The sequence below is a fragment of the Eulemur rufifrons genome, chromosome 7, assembly GCF_041146395.1.
Source record: "Eulemur rufifrons isolate Redbay chromosome 7, OSU_ERuf_1, whole genome shotgun sequence".
Lineage (NCBI taxonomy): Eukaryota > Metazoa > Chordata > Mammalia > Primates > Lemuridae > Eulemur > Eulemur rufifrons.
In genome coordinates this window covers 149121761-149137443 of record NC_090989.1, presented here as the reverse complement: position 1 = coordinate 149137443, position 15683 = coordinate 149121761, and the positions used below count along the sequence as shown (strand labels likewise).

The following is a 15683-nucleotide window of genomic DNA, read 5'->3' as shown; positions in this document are numbered from 1 at the left end:
CATCCACACCAAGGGAGGGGAGAGCCTTGGGTTTTATAGAGGGTTTTTCCAGGGGGAGTCAGCAACTGGGCCAGAACAGCCACTGATTTTCCATCAATTTCTGGGACCGCTGCTTCAGTCTCATCCTGCAGAGATGGCGGGTAGCTTCGTCCTTATCAGGGGGGAATGGAAACGCTGATGTTGCCACAACCATCTGTGGTCAGAGTTAGATTTACAACCTCCGGACTCTCCAGACTCCTGTGGCTGTTGTTTCACAGGCTTTATGATCACTGTCTAAGTTTTCCATTAACTGCATTTCGTCCAGTATATACTTTTCGAGTTCCCACCCTGAGCAGACCTAACAAGCACCACGCCTCCCAAGACAGGCTGTGAAAGCAGAAGGGGCAGGTGGGGGTTTCCCTGTGTCTCTCTCCTCGGGGCAAAAGGGCCTTCTCAGAAGCCCCTAGCAGACGCCTCTCACATATGACCGTCCAGGGACGAGCCACAGGCCCATGCACCAGCTGCAGAGCAGGCAGAGAAAGTGGGTGTCTGGCACTTTTAGTCTTATAACGAGAATTGGGCCCGCCGGGAACACAAAAGGTATTGGGAAATGGCTGCTGGGTTGATGGCTGGTGTCTGCTACTCAGGACTAAAGGGAAGTAATGAACTAGCACACGTTTCAGTGGAGCAAGGCTATTTTGAAGATCGGAGATGGTGGCGTTTATGCCGTGTGATCATCATTTTGTTCTCTGTTTGCAGAACAGAGGAAAATGGATGACAAGGACACGTCTCCTCAGTTAATCCACAGCACGTCGTCCACATATCATTCTCTGTTCCCAAGAGACAGCAACATGAACAGTGAGGAAGCCACCACTGTTTACGACTATGATTACGGTGCACCCTGTAACAAATTTGACGTGAAGCAAATTGGCGCCCAGCTCCTGCCCCCACTCTACTCGCTGGTGTTCATCTTTGGGCTTGTGGGCAACATGCTGGTCGTCCTCATCCTGATAAACTGCAAAAAGCTCAAGAGCATGACTGACATCTACCTGCTCAACCTGGCCATCTCTGACCTGCTTTTCCTGCTCACCATCCCATTCTGGGCGCACTATGCTGCAAACGGGTGGGTCTTCGGGAATGCAATGTGTAAGTTATTTGCAGGGCTGTATCACGTTGGCTATTTTGGCGGAATCTTCTTCATCATCCTCCTGACAATCGATAGGTACCTGGCTATCGTCCATGCTGTGTTCGCTTTAAAAGCCAGGACGGTCACCTTTGGGGTGGTGACAAGTGGGGTCACCTGGATGGTGGCTGCATTAGCCTCTGTCCCAGGAATCATTTTTACTAAATCCCATGAAGATGATTCTGTTTACTTCTGTGGCCCTTATTTTCCACTAGTGTGGAAGAATTTCCATACAATAATGAGGAATGTCTTGGGTCTATTCCTGCCACTGCTCGTCATGGTCATTTGCTACTCGGGAATCCTGAAAACCCTGCTTCGGTGTCGAAACGAGAAGAAGAGGCACAAGGCTGTGAGGCTCATCTTCGCCATCATGATTGTGTACTTCCTCTTCTGGACCCCCTACAACATCGTCATTCTCCTGAGCACCTTTCAGGGCTTCTTTGGCCTGAGCACCTGTGAGAGCACCAGTCGGCTGGACCAAGCCATGCAGGTGACGGAGACGCTCGGGATGACGCACTGCTGCATCAACCCTGTCATCTACGCCTTCGTCGGGGAGAAGTTCAGAAGGTATCTCTCGGTGTTCTTCCGAAAGTACATCGCCAAACACCTGTGCAAACAATGCCCAGTTTTCTATGGGGAGACAGCGGATCGAGTGACCTCGACATACACTCCTTCCACTGGGGAGCAGGAAGTCTCGGCTGGTTTGTAAAACGAGTGGCAGTTTGCTTGTTATTTTTAAAGGAAGGTAACGATCTGTATATAACAAGCCTCAAGGGTTTGTTAAACAAAAGAGACCTGTAAAGTGGTTGCCTACGAACCTCAGGGCTGTATGTACCAAGACAGACTTAGGACACTCCTTGTGTATCCAACCTATGCTCAGGGAATATTCCAGATCAGCTGTGGATAGAGACTTGGACTCTCCAGCATGCTCATCTCCATTCTTGGAAAATGCCTCACTGCCTTGTGCTAATGCTCTTTTTCCAGTCTTCACCATTTCTTCACTCGGTCTCTGATTCCATCAACCTCATAATCAAGGGCCCAGCTGGCGCTGCGAAGGGTAACGGGGCAGGCACAGCACGGACAGGAGGAAGGGGAGGGCAGGACCAGGAGGAGAAGGAGGCTGAGCCCTGACATAGATGAAGGTGGACAAGGCGCTCGCTCATCCAGCCAGGAAGTGGTGCTGGCCCCATCTCCCACCTGTGCTTACCTCTGAAGACTTCACCAGGTCATGGAGACTCTGAGACCTGTAACAACCTTCTGCAAGCTTTGGTTGGGCCTGGTGAGCCACTTCTGCATGAGCACATGGCACATTTTTGCTTTATGATGGTTTATCTATGACAACCACACACCCTACCTTTGAAATCTGTTAACTAGCAAGCCCAATGTTCACGTGTTTCTCAGACCACATCTCCCTAAATAAGAATTTAGAAAACCTTTGTTTATGAACTATGCATCATTTATGATGAGCGAAATAGACATAAGCCCTTGTTTGATCTTTCCAGGGAAAGGGGGAGGTTGGAGGTGGCGATTGTGAGAAGGGGCGGAAGACAGTGAGTTCCTCTATAGGAGTGGAGGACGGGGGGCCGTGGACCCCCTGCAGGAGTGCCTCCAGAATCAGCTAAGAGGGGAGCCCAGGAGGGATGTGAACAGAACCCCTCAAAGCCTCCTGTCTGGTCCGAGCGTGTTTGTTGCATTGCTGCAGTTTCTGCCTTCCTGCTCCCCTAGCCCCTGTCCATTTCCCCAAGGCCTGTATCACAGACCTCCTGGCAAAGAAAACACCGGTGTGTGGAGGTCCCAGAAACCTGGGGAGCATATGGTGGAAACCGCATAACAAGAATCCCTCGAGGGTTGTGGGAGAGGAAAATCAATGGGTGGGGGCCCTGAAGCGAGTACTCAGGACAGAGAAGGAGCCCCAAACAGCAGTGACAGGCTCCTGCTTCAGAAATCACACATCTGGCCTGTGAATCTCAGTATCTAAATTACCAGGCAGGGAGCCCTAAATGAGGAAGACTTTAGATGGGTTGGAAAAATCATTTTCCAAACTGCCTTCCAGCGCCTCATTTTTTGATACAGGCCTAGGATTCAGACATATTTTTAAAACAGTAAATAAAATAAAGCTGGAAACTGCAATTTGCAAATGCACTAAAGTATTATTTTATTTTAAGAGTTACTATCATGCCATGGCTGAAAATACTGCGCTAGTCCTAGAGGTAATTCTGGCCTTGAGCTGAAAAGTTTGGAGCATGTAGCATGTTTGGGAGACTGCTGAGTCGACCCAAATAGCTGAGTAATGATGTCGTTTGGATCACAGCACACAGTCTACAGCTCTCATCTCAGGTTGCTGCCAAAAGCCTTTTTTTTTTTTTTTTTTGGTACTATTATGTAGTCATGGATTTAATCATATCTGAGTGCTTCAGTGCTTTGCAGATGTCCTTTGTTAATGCTCAAATTTTCTACTATTTGGCCAGTGGGAACTCCTAAATCAAGTTGGCTCCTAATCAAAGCTTTTAACCCCTATTTGTAAAAAAAGGAAGTAGGAGAAGCTCACTGGAGGAAGCCAAGAATGTTGAGATCTGATGCAAGCAAGAAACACTGGGCTTCTCGAACCAGGCAGCTTGGGAGCTGGAAGTTACTATGGTTCTGCTTTCTTGCAACATGACTAGAGAATGTTCCAAAAGAAATGGGGGCAGAGGGGAAGCTTCACCTTCAGATATTTGTATTATCCTAATGAATGGATAAGATTTCATTTTGATAATGATGAAATGTAAATATTGTTTTTAAAAACAATGAGTTGGAAAATAAATCAATGCTGTAACTATATTGTTAAAAAATAAAAAACAAATATCTGTTTTGTTATCCTGTGGTGTGGTAGATCGTGTTTTGTTCAATGTGTTTTGTTCACAACTTTTTACTTCTTCCCCTATGCAACTACACACACCTGCCCTTGCGGTGTGACTTGCAAGTGTACCTTACAGGCCACACACCACAACCCCAACCACTGCTGGCTGGTCGCTGGAATGTGAGCAGTGATGTCTGCCTCATCCAGGCAGAGCCTCTTGCTCAGCCCCAGGAAGGCCCATCCCAGCTCCTGTCCTTCTGCCCATGTGCCCTGGGGAGCAAGAAGGCACAGGGCATGGAGCCAGGGCCACAGCCACATCAACAGGAATAAGAAGTCAATGTTTGCAGTGATAAGCCACTGAGTTTGGGGGGGGCTGGTTGTTAGGAAGCAGAAAAGCTGATCAATGCATGTGTTATATAGTGACTTCATAAAAAAAATTTGGAAAAATGTCCATTTGTCTCCCATTATGGAATTCAATATGGCAAGCACCCCTCAGGACCTACCACGTGCCAGACCAGGTTAGAAACATAAAGAAGGATGCTAATGCCCATGCCCTTGAGACCCCAGAGTCCAGGGCCTATTGAGGGAGGAGGGGTAGAGAAAGGCATATGCATAATCACAGTGCACTGTGCAGAGCCCAGGAATAGAGGTATCTGTGAAAATTTCTGAGAGCCCCGAGGACAGAGTGAGTAACTCAGTGATAATGTTGCATCACAGTAGTAACAGCTACAGCAGGATTTTGCGGCCACCAAAACAACTGCCATTTAAAAGTTGCCAGCCATTTCCATTTCTAGAAGTGGAATGCTCAAATCTCCTTTATTCTGGGGTGAACATGTGAGTAGGCCACCTAAGTGAAGCAGGTGCAAGGTGAGAAAAGGTCACCATTCCAAGGGACGGGTGTCTGAAGACGTTTTTGGTGGAGGAGGGGGCTGGACATAGCCCACCTCGTGCCATCCTTGATCTGTAATGCCTACAGCAGCGGGGGAGGAGGGGCACTTTGCAGAGAGGAGCAGCTGCCGGGAGTAAGCCATCAAGACCTCATCCTTCCTCTTTTGCTTTTGCTCATTCTGAAAACTTCCCTGACAAATTGAAATGGCCTCAGGTGAGGTTAGCAGGCAGGAAAAACCACCAAGGGCCACCCAGGGGAAGCACACCCTGAGAGAAGAGGAGTCTGTGCTGGTGAGCTGACCTCTATAAGGTAGCTCCTGGGGCTGGGAGCCACTGAGACTGGAAATTTCTCCAGACTTTGCCACATGGGTACTGTGCGTGTAACTTTGGGAAAGTGTGTGCACGTGTGTGTGTGTGTGTGTGTGCGTGCGTGCAAAGAGCCCTGCAATACAAGGTCTGTAGCCTTGGTGGCCCCAGCCTAGGGGCACAGAAAGGTGCAGGCTGAGGACTGTGTTGGGGAAGGCCTGTCCCTCCCGCTGGCAGCCCAGCTAGCAAGGGTGAGAGCATCAACTAACACCTTGTTTTCTACCATCTCCTGCAAGACATCCTGATGAAATCCATTCACAATATGAAATTATCTTATTTCTCTCCAATCATTGTTTCGACTGGGCCTTAGGATCACCTGGATTCTGGAGGGCCCTGTCTAGAGGACCAGGCATGTTCTGTCCCTAAGCCCCCTCCAGCTGCACCCTCCACAGCCCGTGTAGTGGTTTGCCTCAGGGACAAGTCCTGTACCACCCTCTGCTAGGCTCGGGGTAGCGTTGAGAAGGGGGGAGAGGGGAGAAAAAGGGCAAATACAGGCATACCTTATCTTATTGCACTTCACAGGTACTGTGTTTTTTACACATTGAAGGTTTGTGGCAACCGTGTGTGGAACAAGATACTTGCTCACTTAGTGTCTCTGTCTTACATTTAAATTCTCACAACATGTCACACTTTTTCATTATTATTGTTATACCTGTCATAGTGATCAGTGATCTCCGATGTTACTATTGCAACAGGCTTGGAGCACCACGATCCGCACCCTGTAAGGTGGTGAACCTAATCCACAGATGTGTGATCCGACTGCTCCACCAACCCGCCGTTCCCGTCCCTCTCCCTCTCCTCAGGCCTCCCCGTGCCCTGACACACAACAATATTGGAATCAGGCCAATTAATAACCATACAGTGGCCTCTAAGTGTTCAAGTAAAAAGAAAAGTCTCACAACTCTCACTTTAAATCAAAAGCTCGAAATGATTAAGCTTAGTGAGATCTGCCGAAAGCTAGGCCTCTTGTGCCAAATGGCCTCTTGTGCCAAATGGCCAAGTTGTGAATGCAAAGAAAAAGTTCTTGAAGGAAATCAAAAGTGCTACTCCAGTGAGCACACAAATGACAAGAAAGCGAAACAGTCATTGCTGATACAGAAAAAGTTTGAGTGGTCTGGGTAGAAGATCAAGTCAGCCACAGCATTCCCTTAAGCCAAAGCCCAACCCAGAGCAAGGCTCTAACTCCCTTCAATTCTGCAAAGGCTGTGAGAGGGGAGGACGCTGCAGAAGAAAAGTTTGAGGCCAGCAGAGGCTGGTTCATGAGGTTTAAGGAAACAAGCTGTCTCCATCATACTCAAGTGCAAGATGAAGCAGCAAGTTTTGATGCAGGAGCTGCAGCACGTTATCCAGAAGTTCTAGCTAAGGGAGTTGATGAAGATGGACACACTGGACTTCAGATTTTTAATGTAGGTGAAACAGCCTTCTAACTGGGAGATGATGCATGTAAGACTTTCATAGCTAGAGAGAAATCATCAACACCTGGCTTCAAAGCTTAAAAAAAAAAAAAAAAAAAAAAAAAAAAAAAAACAGGCTGACTCTCTTGTTAGGGGCTAATGCTTATTTACCATTCTGAAAATCCTAGGGCTCTTCAGAATTATGCTAAATCTACTCTGCCCGTGCTCTATAAATAGAACTACACCGCCTGGATGACAGCATCTGTTCACAGCGTGGTTTACTAAATATTTTAAGCCTGCCATTGAGAACTACTGCTCAGAAAAAAAGATTGCGTTAAAAATATTACTGCTCATTGGCAATGCCCCTTATCACTCAAGAGTCACAATATCATGATAAAACTAGAACAGATGAGGAGTTGCTTCTTGTGGATGAGCAAAGGAAGTGGGTTTCTTAAGATGAAATCTACTCTTGGGGAAATGATGCTGTGAATATTGTAAAAATGACCCCCAAAAAGGATTTAGAATATTACATAAATTTAGTTGATAAAGCAGCAGCAGGGTTTGAATTGACTCCAGTTTTGAAAGAAGTTCTACTGTGGGTAAAATGCTATCACACAGCCTGGCACGCTACAGAGAAATCTTTCGTGAAAGGAAGAGTCATCTGATGCAGCAAACTCTACTGTGGTCTTATTTTAGGAAATTGTCATAGCCACCCCAACCTTCAGCAACCACCTCACTGGCAGTCAGCAGCCACCCACATGGAGGCAAGACCCTCCACCAGCACCAAGGTTACAAGCTGCTGAAAAAATGCTAAGATAATTTTTCAGATAATTGTTAGCATTTTCAGCAATAAAGTGTTTTTAATTAAGGTATGTATTTTTTCAGACAGAATGCTATTGCACACTTAATAGACTACAGAATAGTGTAAACATAGGTCTTATATGCACTTGGAAACCAAAATATTTGTGTGACTTACTTTATTGTGATATTCACTTTATCGTGGTGGTCTGAAATTGAACCCACAGTATCACAGGCATACCAAAGGTGCTTGTATGTCTTTATCTAATTGGCCACTGCCACAGTTCCTGTCTGTGTTGGGCAAGATGTCCCAGAGTGGCAGGTGCACATGTGTGGCCTAGAGATGGTGGGGGCTCCCCCCAGCCACTTCCTAGACACGCGAGATCTCTCCTCGATTAGACTTCCTCCACCACTATTTCCTGGGTACTGGAGTCACCTGGCCCAGGAAGTGGGATCCGGTGTGACAATTCTATCCCAGTTACTTCCTGTGGCAGCCACATGACTCAGGGACACTCTCACACCCTTGGGACATCCTTGCTGCTACACCACCAGAACATCTGTTATCACCTCTCTCCAATCTCCTCTTGCCCTGCTCAGCCAGTCGGCTGCCTGGAACTGGCCTCACCTTTCGTAAGTCCCCACTCCTCACGTGATTGTCTTGGTGCCCCTCCCTTGGCTCTGAGGACAGAAATCCCCACTCTCCTCCCCATCAATCCTCCCCACTTCCATAGTCCTTTCCTCACCCAACTGTCTCCTTACACAGATTGGCATGAGAGGAGTCCATGTGGGGGGTGGGGATACAGAGCTGGTTCTGTCACCTTCTGGTAAGCCCCGGGAGAGGTGTCTGACCCCAGGTGTCAGTGGTTTCCTTTAGAACTATGAGGTACTTAACACTTCTTTGACCTCAGCCGTAGGCCATAGTTACCAGTGCTAGGACAACCAGAAAAGTCCTACATAGCATCTTGTTATGCACAGGACTGAATAGAGAGCTCCAGGTGTGATCTGACCCACTGAAGATTGCAGTGGGTCTGTTGTACAGCATCACTGGTACATTAGACTTCTGTTACTGCAGCTATATTGCATTAGCCCCACGTCTGGGCGCCGATCTAAAGCAAGTACCCTCAACACATACAGCAGAGTTCCCAGCTGAGGTGTGGGTTTCCACCAGGTTTGAATATGTCTAATGAAGTGATGAGGTAGACAGCCTGCAAGTGTCTGCTTGGTTTGATGACTTGCACAGAGCACAGGGGGGACGTGGTACATGGGCTAGGAAGAGGGCTCTCCTGGGAAGGGTCTAGAGCACAGAGACAGGAATGGAGAGACAGCATGGTGCCCTCCCAACCTCACCCACCACGACAGGGGTCTGAGGCAGAAGGAAAGGGAGCTGCCTCCACAGGGATGCTGGGAGTCATAGGACCATAGAACCCAAGCATCACTGCCGGGGCATACAGGTGGCAAAGTGTGACCCTGAAGGAGGGGGGAGTTTTCCTATTTCTGTGAGGACCATCGGGATTCTCTGGCTCTCCTGGTGAAGGTGGCTCTGCGGACAGTAGGAGCATCCTCCTGACAGCGATGCCAGAGCACTGACAGTGACAATCAATACACATCCATGTTAGTGAACAATAGCAAGAGCCCAACTGTCTAATGATAGAGCTCTGTTAAATACAGTTAATGGTATTATGTTGAACAAATGAAGCCAGATAGGAAAGAATACAGCATCTGTAATTCCATTTATATGAAGTTAAAGGATAGGCTCATTCAATCTAAATGAAGTCAGAATGGCCCTTACCTCTGGCTGGGGCCAAGGACACCTTCTGGGGTGATAAGGATGCTCCTTATCATCTTTAAGGGGTGGTGTTTACATGGTGTATGCATATCAAAACTCACCAACTATATGACCAAGATCAGTGCACTCTGCTGCATGTAAGTTAGACCTCAATAAAGAAAGCAAAGAATTTTATAAAGAAGTTTTTAATAGCATGGGGAAATGCCTATACTGTAGTCTTTAGCAAAAAAAAAAAAAAAAAAAAAAGGAGCCACACACATAATGGTGTACGTGTGTGAACAATTAATCAAAAAGTGTGCACAGGAAAGGTCGGGGCTGAGACAGATCATGTGTTAAAAGAGATTGTTTTGAGATTGTGAGAATATGCCTAATTTTTTTCTACTTTATATTTTTCTGTTTTTCCTAATTTCATATGATGAGCATGTGTTGGTTTAATATTTAGACATAATTTTTAAAAATAAAAGCCTCATTTGCTATTGATATTTTTATAACCTATCTCACTGTTGACTGATACTGACCAAGAGTCAACTTGAGCCCCAGGTATTTTCAAAAGAGCTACTGTACGGCAGCGTCTGAGCTTATCGTGCCCTTTGAACCCAAGGGGGAGAATCAGCATTCTTCCCATCCTGTTGACGATGCTCTGAATATGTGGTCCAGAGATGGTGTGCACAAGGAGAGCAAAGCAGCTCTGGCAACATGAGTGCAGTGACTAGATGTGGAGCGGCTTCTTGAAGACTGGCCAGGGCCCCCAAAAGGAGGGCAGGCACGTGAAGCCCTCCACTATGGGCACTGGGTCTAGAGTGACTAACTGATCAAAAGATCATTTCTCATGGGCGTCTGAATGTAACATATGAGAGAATGAGAGCCATGCGAACTGGGAGGGACAAAGTAGAAAGAAAAGCAGAGACCAAGAAACTAAGTCATAGAATGATAAACCGCTAGTTTGTTGTTGCTGTGTCCAGAACACTGTTTCATTAATACGCTGAAGAATTTCCCATGGGTCCTCACTTCCTTGTGCATCCCTGGGATAAGCCCCTATCCCAAGAGGTGATGAAAATGCATCTCTCCACCAGAAACTCAAAAGGAGATAACACACCTTGCTAAGCTGTGTTTCTCGGTTTCAACCTGTGAATCCTCGCCCTGTTTCCCCTCTACTGGGCATTTTCCAAACCAGCTTGGCCATGGAGTCATGTAGTAGTTAGGGTGGAAGCTACCCCAGGTCTAGCCCATCACTTGACAGATGAGGAAATGGAAGCTCAGAGAGAAGTATCTTGCCAAGGTCACACAGTGAGTCAGCGGCAGAGTCCATGTGACTCCAAGCTGCTCCACTACCCCACATTGCCCTCTGGGGGTGAGCATGCCTGCTTATCCCGTCACCTTGGTGAGAGACACAGAACACAAGATGAAGCCCCAGCTCTGCATGGTGAAAGTAAGAACCAACAATTGTCGCTTGTCACAAACAGAAATACAATGTTTGTTCAGCAGCATCCAAGAGTTCTGCGCAAGTGCATCACCAGTGAGCACAAAGCTATCCTTCAAAGAACCAAAATTGTATTGATGTTACCGATTTTCTGTAAAATTTTATATTAGTGTGATTGTTACTTATTGTGTGAACTGAACTCTTTCCAAAGCACACTTTATATTTCTCTGCTTAAATAACCCACTGAAGGCAGGTACCTAAAAGACTCTACATTTGTTATATCGTTTAATTTTGACCACAGACCTGTCAAGTGGGTTTATATTTGGGGTTTTTTACATCCCCATTTTACAGATAAGAAAACTAAGGTTTAGAGAGATTTGATAACTTGTTTAGAGTCAAGCAGTAAATAACAAAGCTGGGGTTTAAACCCAGCATATAACTGCGGTTCTTAGTCATTGCTTTTCGAATTGCCCATACGGGACGGATTCAAACATTTTCTCGATGATTCATGGTCTTTGTCATGATGTTACCAGTTACTGAACTCTGTGTAATACGACCCCCTACACAGGGGGGTTCCTGATTGCTGGGCTGTTTCTGTACTTTTTTTTTTTTTTTTGGCTTTTCTCAAGCAGCCATTTGTTTCTATTCTCTAAGCACCAGCAATTAGTTCCACCTTTTCAGCTTCCAGTTTGCTGGTACTAATCTGCTCTAGACAAGGACCCCAGGGAAGCTATTTTGTTAGAATTTTATCACATAAACGCTCTCTGGGAAAGGATCACTGAATAAGTCACCAAGAGTCTGACATTCATTGAGTGCACAGTGTGTGCTAAATGCTGGCTGTGGGCGCCTCATGCAGCCCTCCCCGCACAGCCATGAAGGGATTACTGGCCTTCAGCCCAGTGCAGGGCAGAGATAGGCGTCAGGCTTGGCAGCCTGACTACAGAAGCTACTTGCTTAGCCCTGTTTGAGCTGCCTCCACAAGTTGGGGACATGCAATTTTGCTCTTTGGGGCCCCTTTTGCCTTCCTAGAGATCAGAAGCAAAGCTTCCTATTCTACAGCTGAGGTAACGGAAGCCCAGGGGGGCTCTTGTGGCTCAGGCACAGCTCTCTGCTGTGCTCTCAGCTCTGTTGTCGATCGCTGAGGTTTTTAGATCAGTCACCAACCACCAAGAGAGCTTGAGATGACTGCGTATAGTATTGTCCTATGAGGCTGAACTTGGATATATACTTCTGTCCATTGTTGCCTGTTACACGTGGACAATGTCTCATAGCTCCAGATCAATTGTATCCCTGGAGTAAAAAAGTCTGCCACCTATATATCTCGCATAGTGTAGGGGCTCATAAATGCTGATGGGTTTGGAGGGCCACAAAATCATGAATAGAGTGAAAATCCATAACGATGTGCCCCCCAGATACCTAATCCAGGGAAAGATGGGAAACCTGTTTAACTCACAGGTGAACCCATAGTTAAAACCCTTTAGATGACCAGTTGTTTTAGCTTATAGAGGAAAATAATATTGGGTGGTGAGCATGTGTGTGTGAGTGGGGTGGAATGGGGGATGGGAGGAAAGTGGGGAAAGGGGTCTGAGGGGTGCATGTGAAGTATACGAGCCCCTCTACGTTTAAACTTGGTTTGAGTTGGCTTTGAGGGCAACTCTTGAGAGACTCAGAATTTCCCACCCTTGTAGCCTTACCATTGATAAGCTCTGTGGTCTTGTACAAATCATTTGCCTCTTGGACAGTAATTTCTTCTACTAAAATATGGGCTTTTGACTAGATAGATGTAAATGTTCTTCTAGCTCTAATATTCTTTAATTTGTTCAATTTTCTAACATCTGTACAGTTGGATGAGCAGAGAATGAAAACAAAATAATCCAATGAGGAAAGCCCATGAATAAACTTTCAGACCAGAGATCTATTCTCTAGCCTATTTGAAGCACAACTTAAAAAAAAAGAAGAACTGTTCTCTGATGTTTTTCCTCTGCAATACACTTATTCATTAAACTCCGCCCTCCTTCAAAAGAAACTGTGCATTTCCTACTTTTATGCTTTCTGTGTGTTTGATTTGCACAGCTCAGCTGGCCAGAGGAGCTAAGACATCCGTTTCCCTACAAGAAACTCTCCCCGGTAAGTCATCTCTCAGCCACTTGGCTGATTAGTTAGCTCAGCTTCTGTGATGAGTAAAAGCCTACAGGAAACCCATAGAAGGCATTTGGCAAAGAGCAGGTGCCCAGGGAATTATCTTAAAATATAATCTTTAAGATAAGGAAAAGGTCAGAGTTTAGAACGAGCTTCAGACTGTTAGAACATCAAAGATACAAAATACAATTGTGAGTGAAAGACTATAAAGGGAGTAATATTATTTTAAAGATAAATGAACAACCTTCCCCTCTCAAAAGAAAGATTTTCAGAGAGATGAGTCTTGGCTGAAATCCTGGCAGAGATTACCTTCTGCTAGGGAGAACTAAAATCTCTCCAGTGGGTTGCTTCTGAACATATGCCCACGCCAAGTTGTGTCTAAGTCTGTTTCTCTTTTTTTCCCCCAGAAAAGAGGGAAGCCTAAACAGTGTCCAAATTAACATCAAATTACAAACATCAAGTAAAATTTCACTCTAATATATCAGTTCCACAGAACATTTAGTATATGATTCTTTATAGGTCAGAATTTAAAGGTGAGATTTTCTGGGTGTTTCTTCCAGCTGCCTAATCTGAGATGCAGAGAGTTTGAGACTCACAAGGATTCACTAGAGAAACTTCTCAGCTACAGCAGTGGGACTTAACTAGAGTAGGCAAGCCAGCTGGCCATAAGGGCTAAGCTATTCAGAATGCATGACATCTGCCTAATGGTGGCTAAGGAAACATTTTCCACTGGGCCATTTCTTGTGTTTGTAGGAGAGCTCTTTACTGTGGCAGCGAGGGACTTGGGCATTGGTCCATTTCACTCTGACTACATCGGGGCACCAGGCTGATGGTCCTGCTCTTTGATTCTCTTACCAAGGAGTGAGAGACAGGGTAGCCTCGTGGTTAAGAGTGCAGGCTGCCTGCATTCAAAATCAGTTTCTTCCTAGTGGTGTGGCTTTGGGAAAGTTACTCATCCTTTCTGTGCTTCAGGGTCCTTGTATGAAAAGTGTGAACGATATTACCTGCCTCATAGGGTCGCCTTGAGGATTAAATGAATGGATGGGTATGAAGCTTAGGACAGTGGTTGGCTTCCAGTACGTGCCCCTGTTAATTATCACTGGCTGGCTCATGGGGCATGCTCTTTGTGGCCTAATTCCAGGGAATGGCAGCTTCAATATAGATTGTAAGACTGTGATTTCACTGTGCCTAACACAGCTTCTTAAAATTGTTATCACAGCTTCATTCATTCCATATTGCAATAGAAAACAAGATTTTATTTGGTGAGATGGTGCTTTCATGAACGTTCCCAACAGAGCCAAGCTCTCCGTCTGGTGAGCAGAGGAGCTAGCAGCAAATCTTCTCTTTGCTACAAAATTTCATTGTTTGGCCCCAAAAAGGGAGCTAAGTTAAATGTAGACATCTATCTATCAAATTTAAAAATCCATTAAAATATAAAACAGTTTACATTCATGGTGGACCACTAAATACATTCTAGGACTTTATAAAAGATCACTTTTTCTTTGCTCACAGGGCTGAGCAAGATGGATTATGAAGTGTCAAGTCCGCTCTATGACATTGATTATGGTCTGTCAGAGCCCTGCCAAAAAAGCGACGTGAAGCGGATCGCAGCCCAGCTCCTGCCCCCACTCTACTCGCTGGTGTTCATCTTTGGGCTTGTGGGCAACATGCTGGTCGTCCTCACCCTGATAAACTGCAAAAAGCTCAAGAGCATGACTGACATCTACCTGCTCAACCTGGCCATCTCTGACCTGCTCTTCCTGCTCACCGTCCCATTCTGGGCACACTATGCTGCAGCCCAGTGGGACTTTGGAAATACCATGTGTCAGCTTTTGACAGGGTTCTATTTTATAGGCTTCTTCTCTGGAGTTTTCTTCATCATCCTCCTGACAATCGATAGGTACCTGGCTATCGTCCATGCTGTGTTCGCTTTAAAAGCCAGGACAGTCACCTTTGGGGTAGTGACAAGTGGGGTGACCTGGATAGTGGCCGTGTTAGCCTCTCTCCCAGGAATCATCTTTACCAGATCTCAAAAAGAAGGTCTTCGGTACACATGCAGCCTTCATTTTCCACACAGTCAGTATCAATTCTGGAAGAACTTTCAGACATTAAAGATGCTCGTCTTGGGCCTGGTCCTGCCACTGCTCGTCATGGTCATCTGCTACTCGGGAATCCTGAAAACCCTGCTTCGGTGTCGAAACGAGAAGAAGAGGCACAAGGCTGTGAGGCTCATCTTCGCCATCATGATTGTGTACTTCCTCTTCTGGGCCCCCTACAACATTGTCCTTTTGCTGAACACCTTCCCAGAATTCTTTGGCCTGAATGACTGCAGTAGCTCTAATGGGCTGGACCAAGCCATGCAGGTGACGGAGACGCTCGGGATGACACATTGCTGCATCAACCCTGTCATCTACGCCTTCGTCGGGGAGAAGTTCAGAAAGTACATCTTAGACTTCTTCCACAAGCACATCGCCAAACCCTTCTGCAAGTGCTGTCCAGTCTTCCAGCGAGAGGTCCCTGAGCGAGTAAGCTCAGTTTATACCCGATCCACTGGGGAGCAGGAAATATCTGTGGGCTTGTGACCTGGACTCGAGGTGGCTTATGACCTGTACCCAGTTGTGCACATGACTCAGTTTTTACACACATCCTGGGGTGGACGAGGATCTTCTAAAAAGGAAGTTTACTGTCATAGAGGGTCTAAGATTCATCCATCTATTTGGCAACTGAGTTAAGTATATTAGATCGTTTAAGTCCATCAATTCTAGAGCGTCAAATCAAAATATGTTGATGAAATAGTAACCTTTTCATCTCCCCTCCACCTACATCAAGTTATTGGCAAACTCTCCCTTCACTGCAAAAGTTCACTATATATAAAAAAAATCCTTAGAGAA

General features: G+C 46.0%; 2 protein-coding genes across 2 annotated transcripts; both read left to right on the top strand.

Moving 5' to 3' along the window:
- Positions 1 to 749: 749 nt before the first annotated feature.
- Positions 750 to 1871, top strand: LOC138386818 (C-C chemokine receptor type 2-like). Its single transcript, XM_069473508.1, has one exon. The coding sequence runs from the start codon at positions 750 to 752 to the stop codon at positions 1869 to 1871; it is 1122 nt and encodes a 373-aa protein (XP_069329609.1).
- Positions 1872 to 12732: 10861 nt separating this feature from the next.
- LOC138386817 (C-C chemokine receptor type 5) lies at positions 12733 to 15425 on the top strand. The gene is made up of 2 exons (XM_069473507.1): positions 12733 to 12780; positions 14305 to 15425. Exon 2 carries the CDS (start codon positions 14316 to 14318, stop codon positions 15372 to 15374), a length of 1059 nt encoding a protein of 352 aa, XP_069329608.1. The 5' UTR covers positions 12733 to 12780; positions 14305 to 14315; the 3' UTR covers positions 15375 to 15425.
- Positions 15426 to 15683: the final 258 nt, after the last annotated feature.

Coding starts and splice junctions, on each gene's coding strand:
- LOC138386818 (XM_069473508.1), top strand. CDS start 750: ATGGATGACAAGGACACGTCTCCTCAGTTAATCCACAGCACGTCGTCC.
- LOC138386817 (XM_069473507.1), top strand. CDS start 14,316: ATGGATTATGAAGTGTCAAGTCCGCTCTATGACATTGATTATGGTCTG.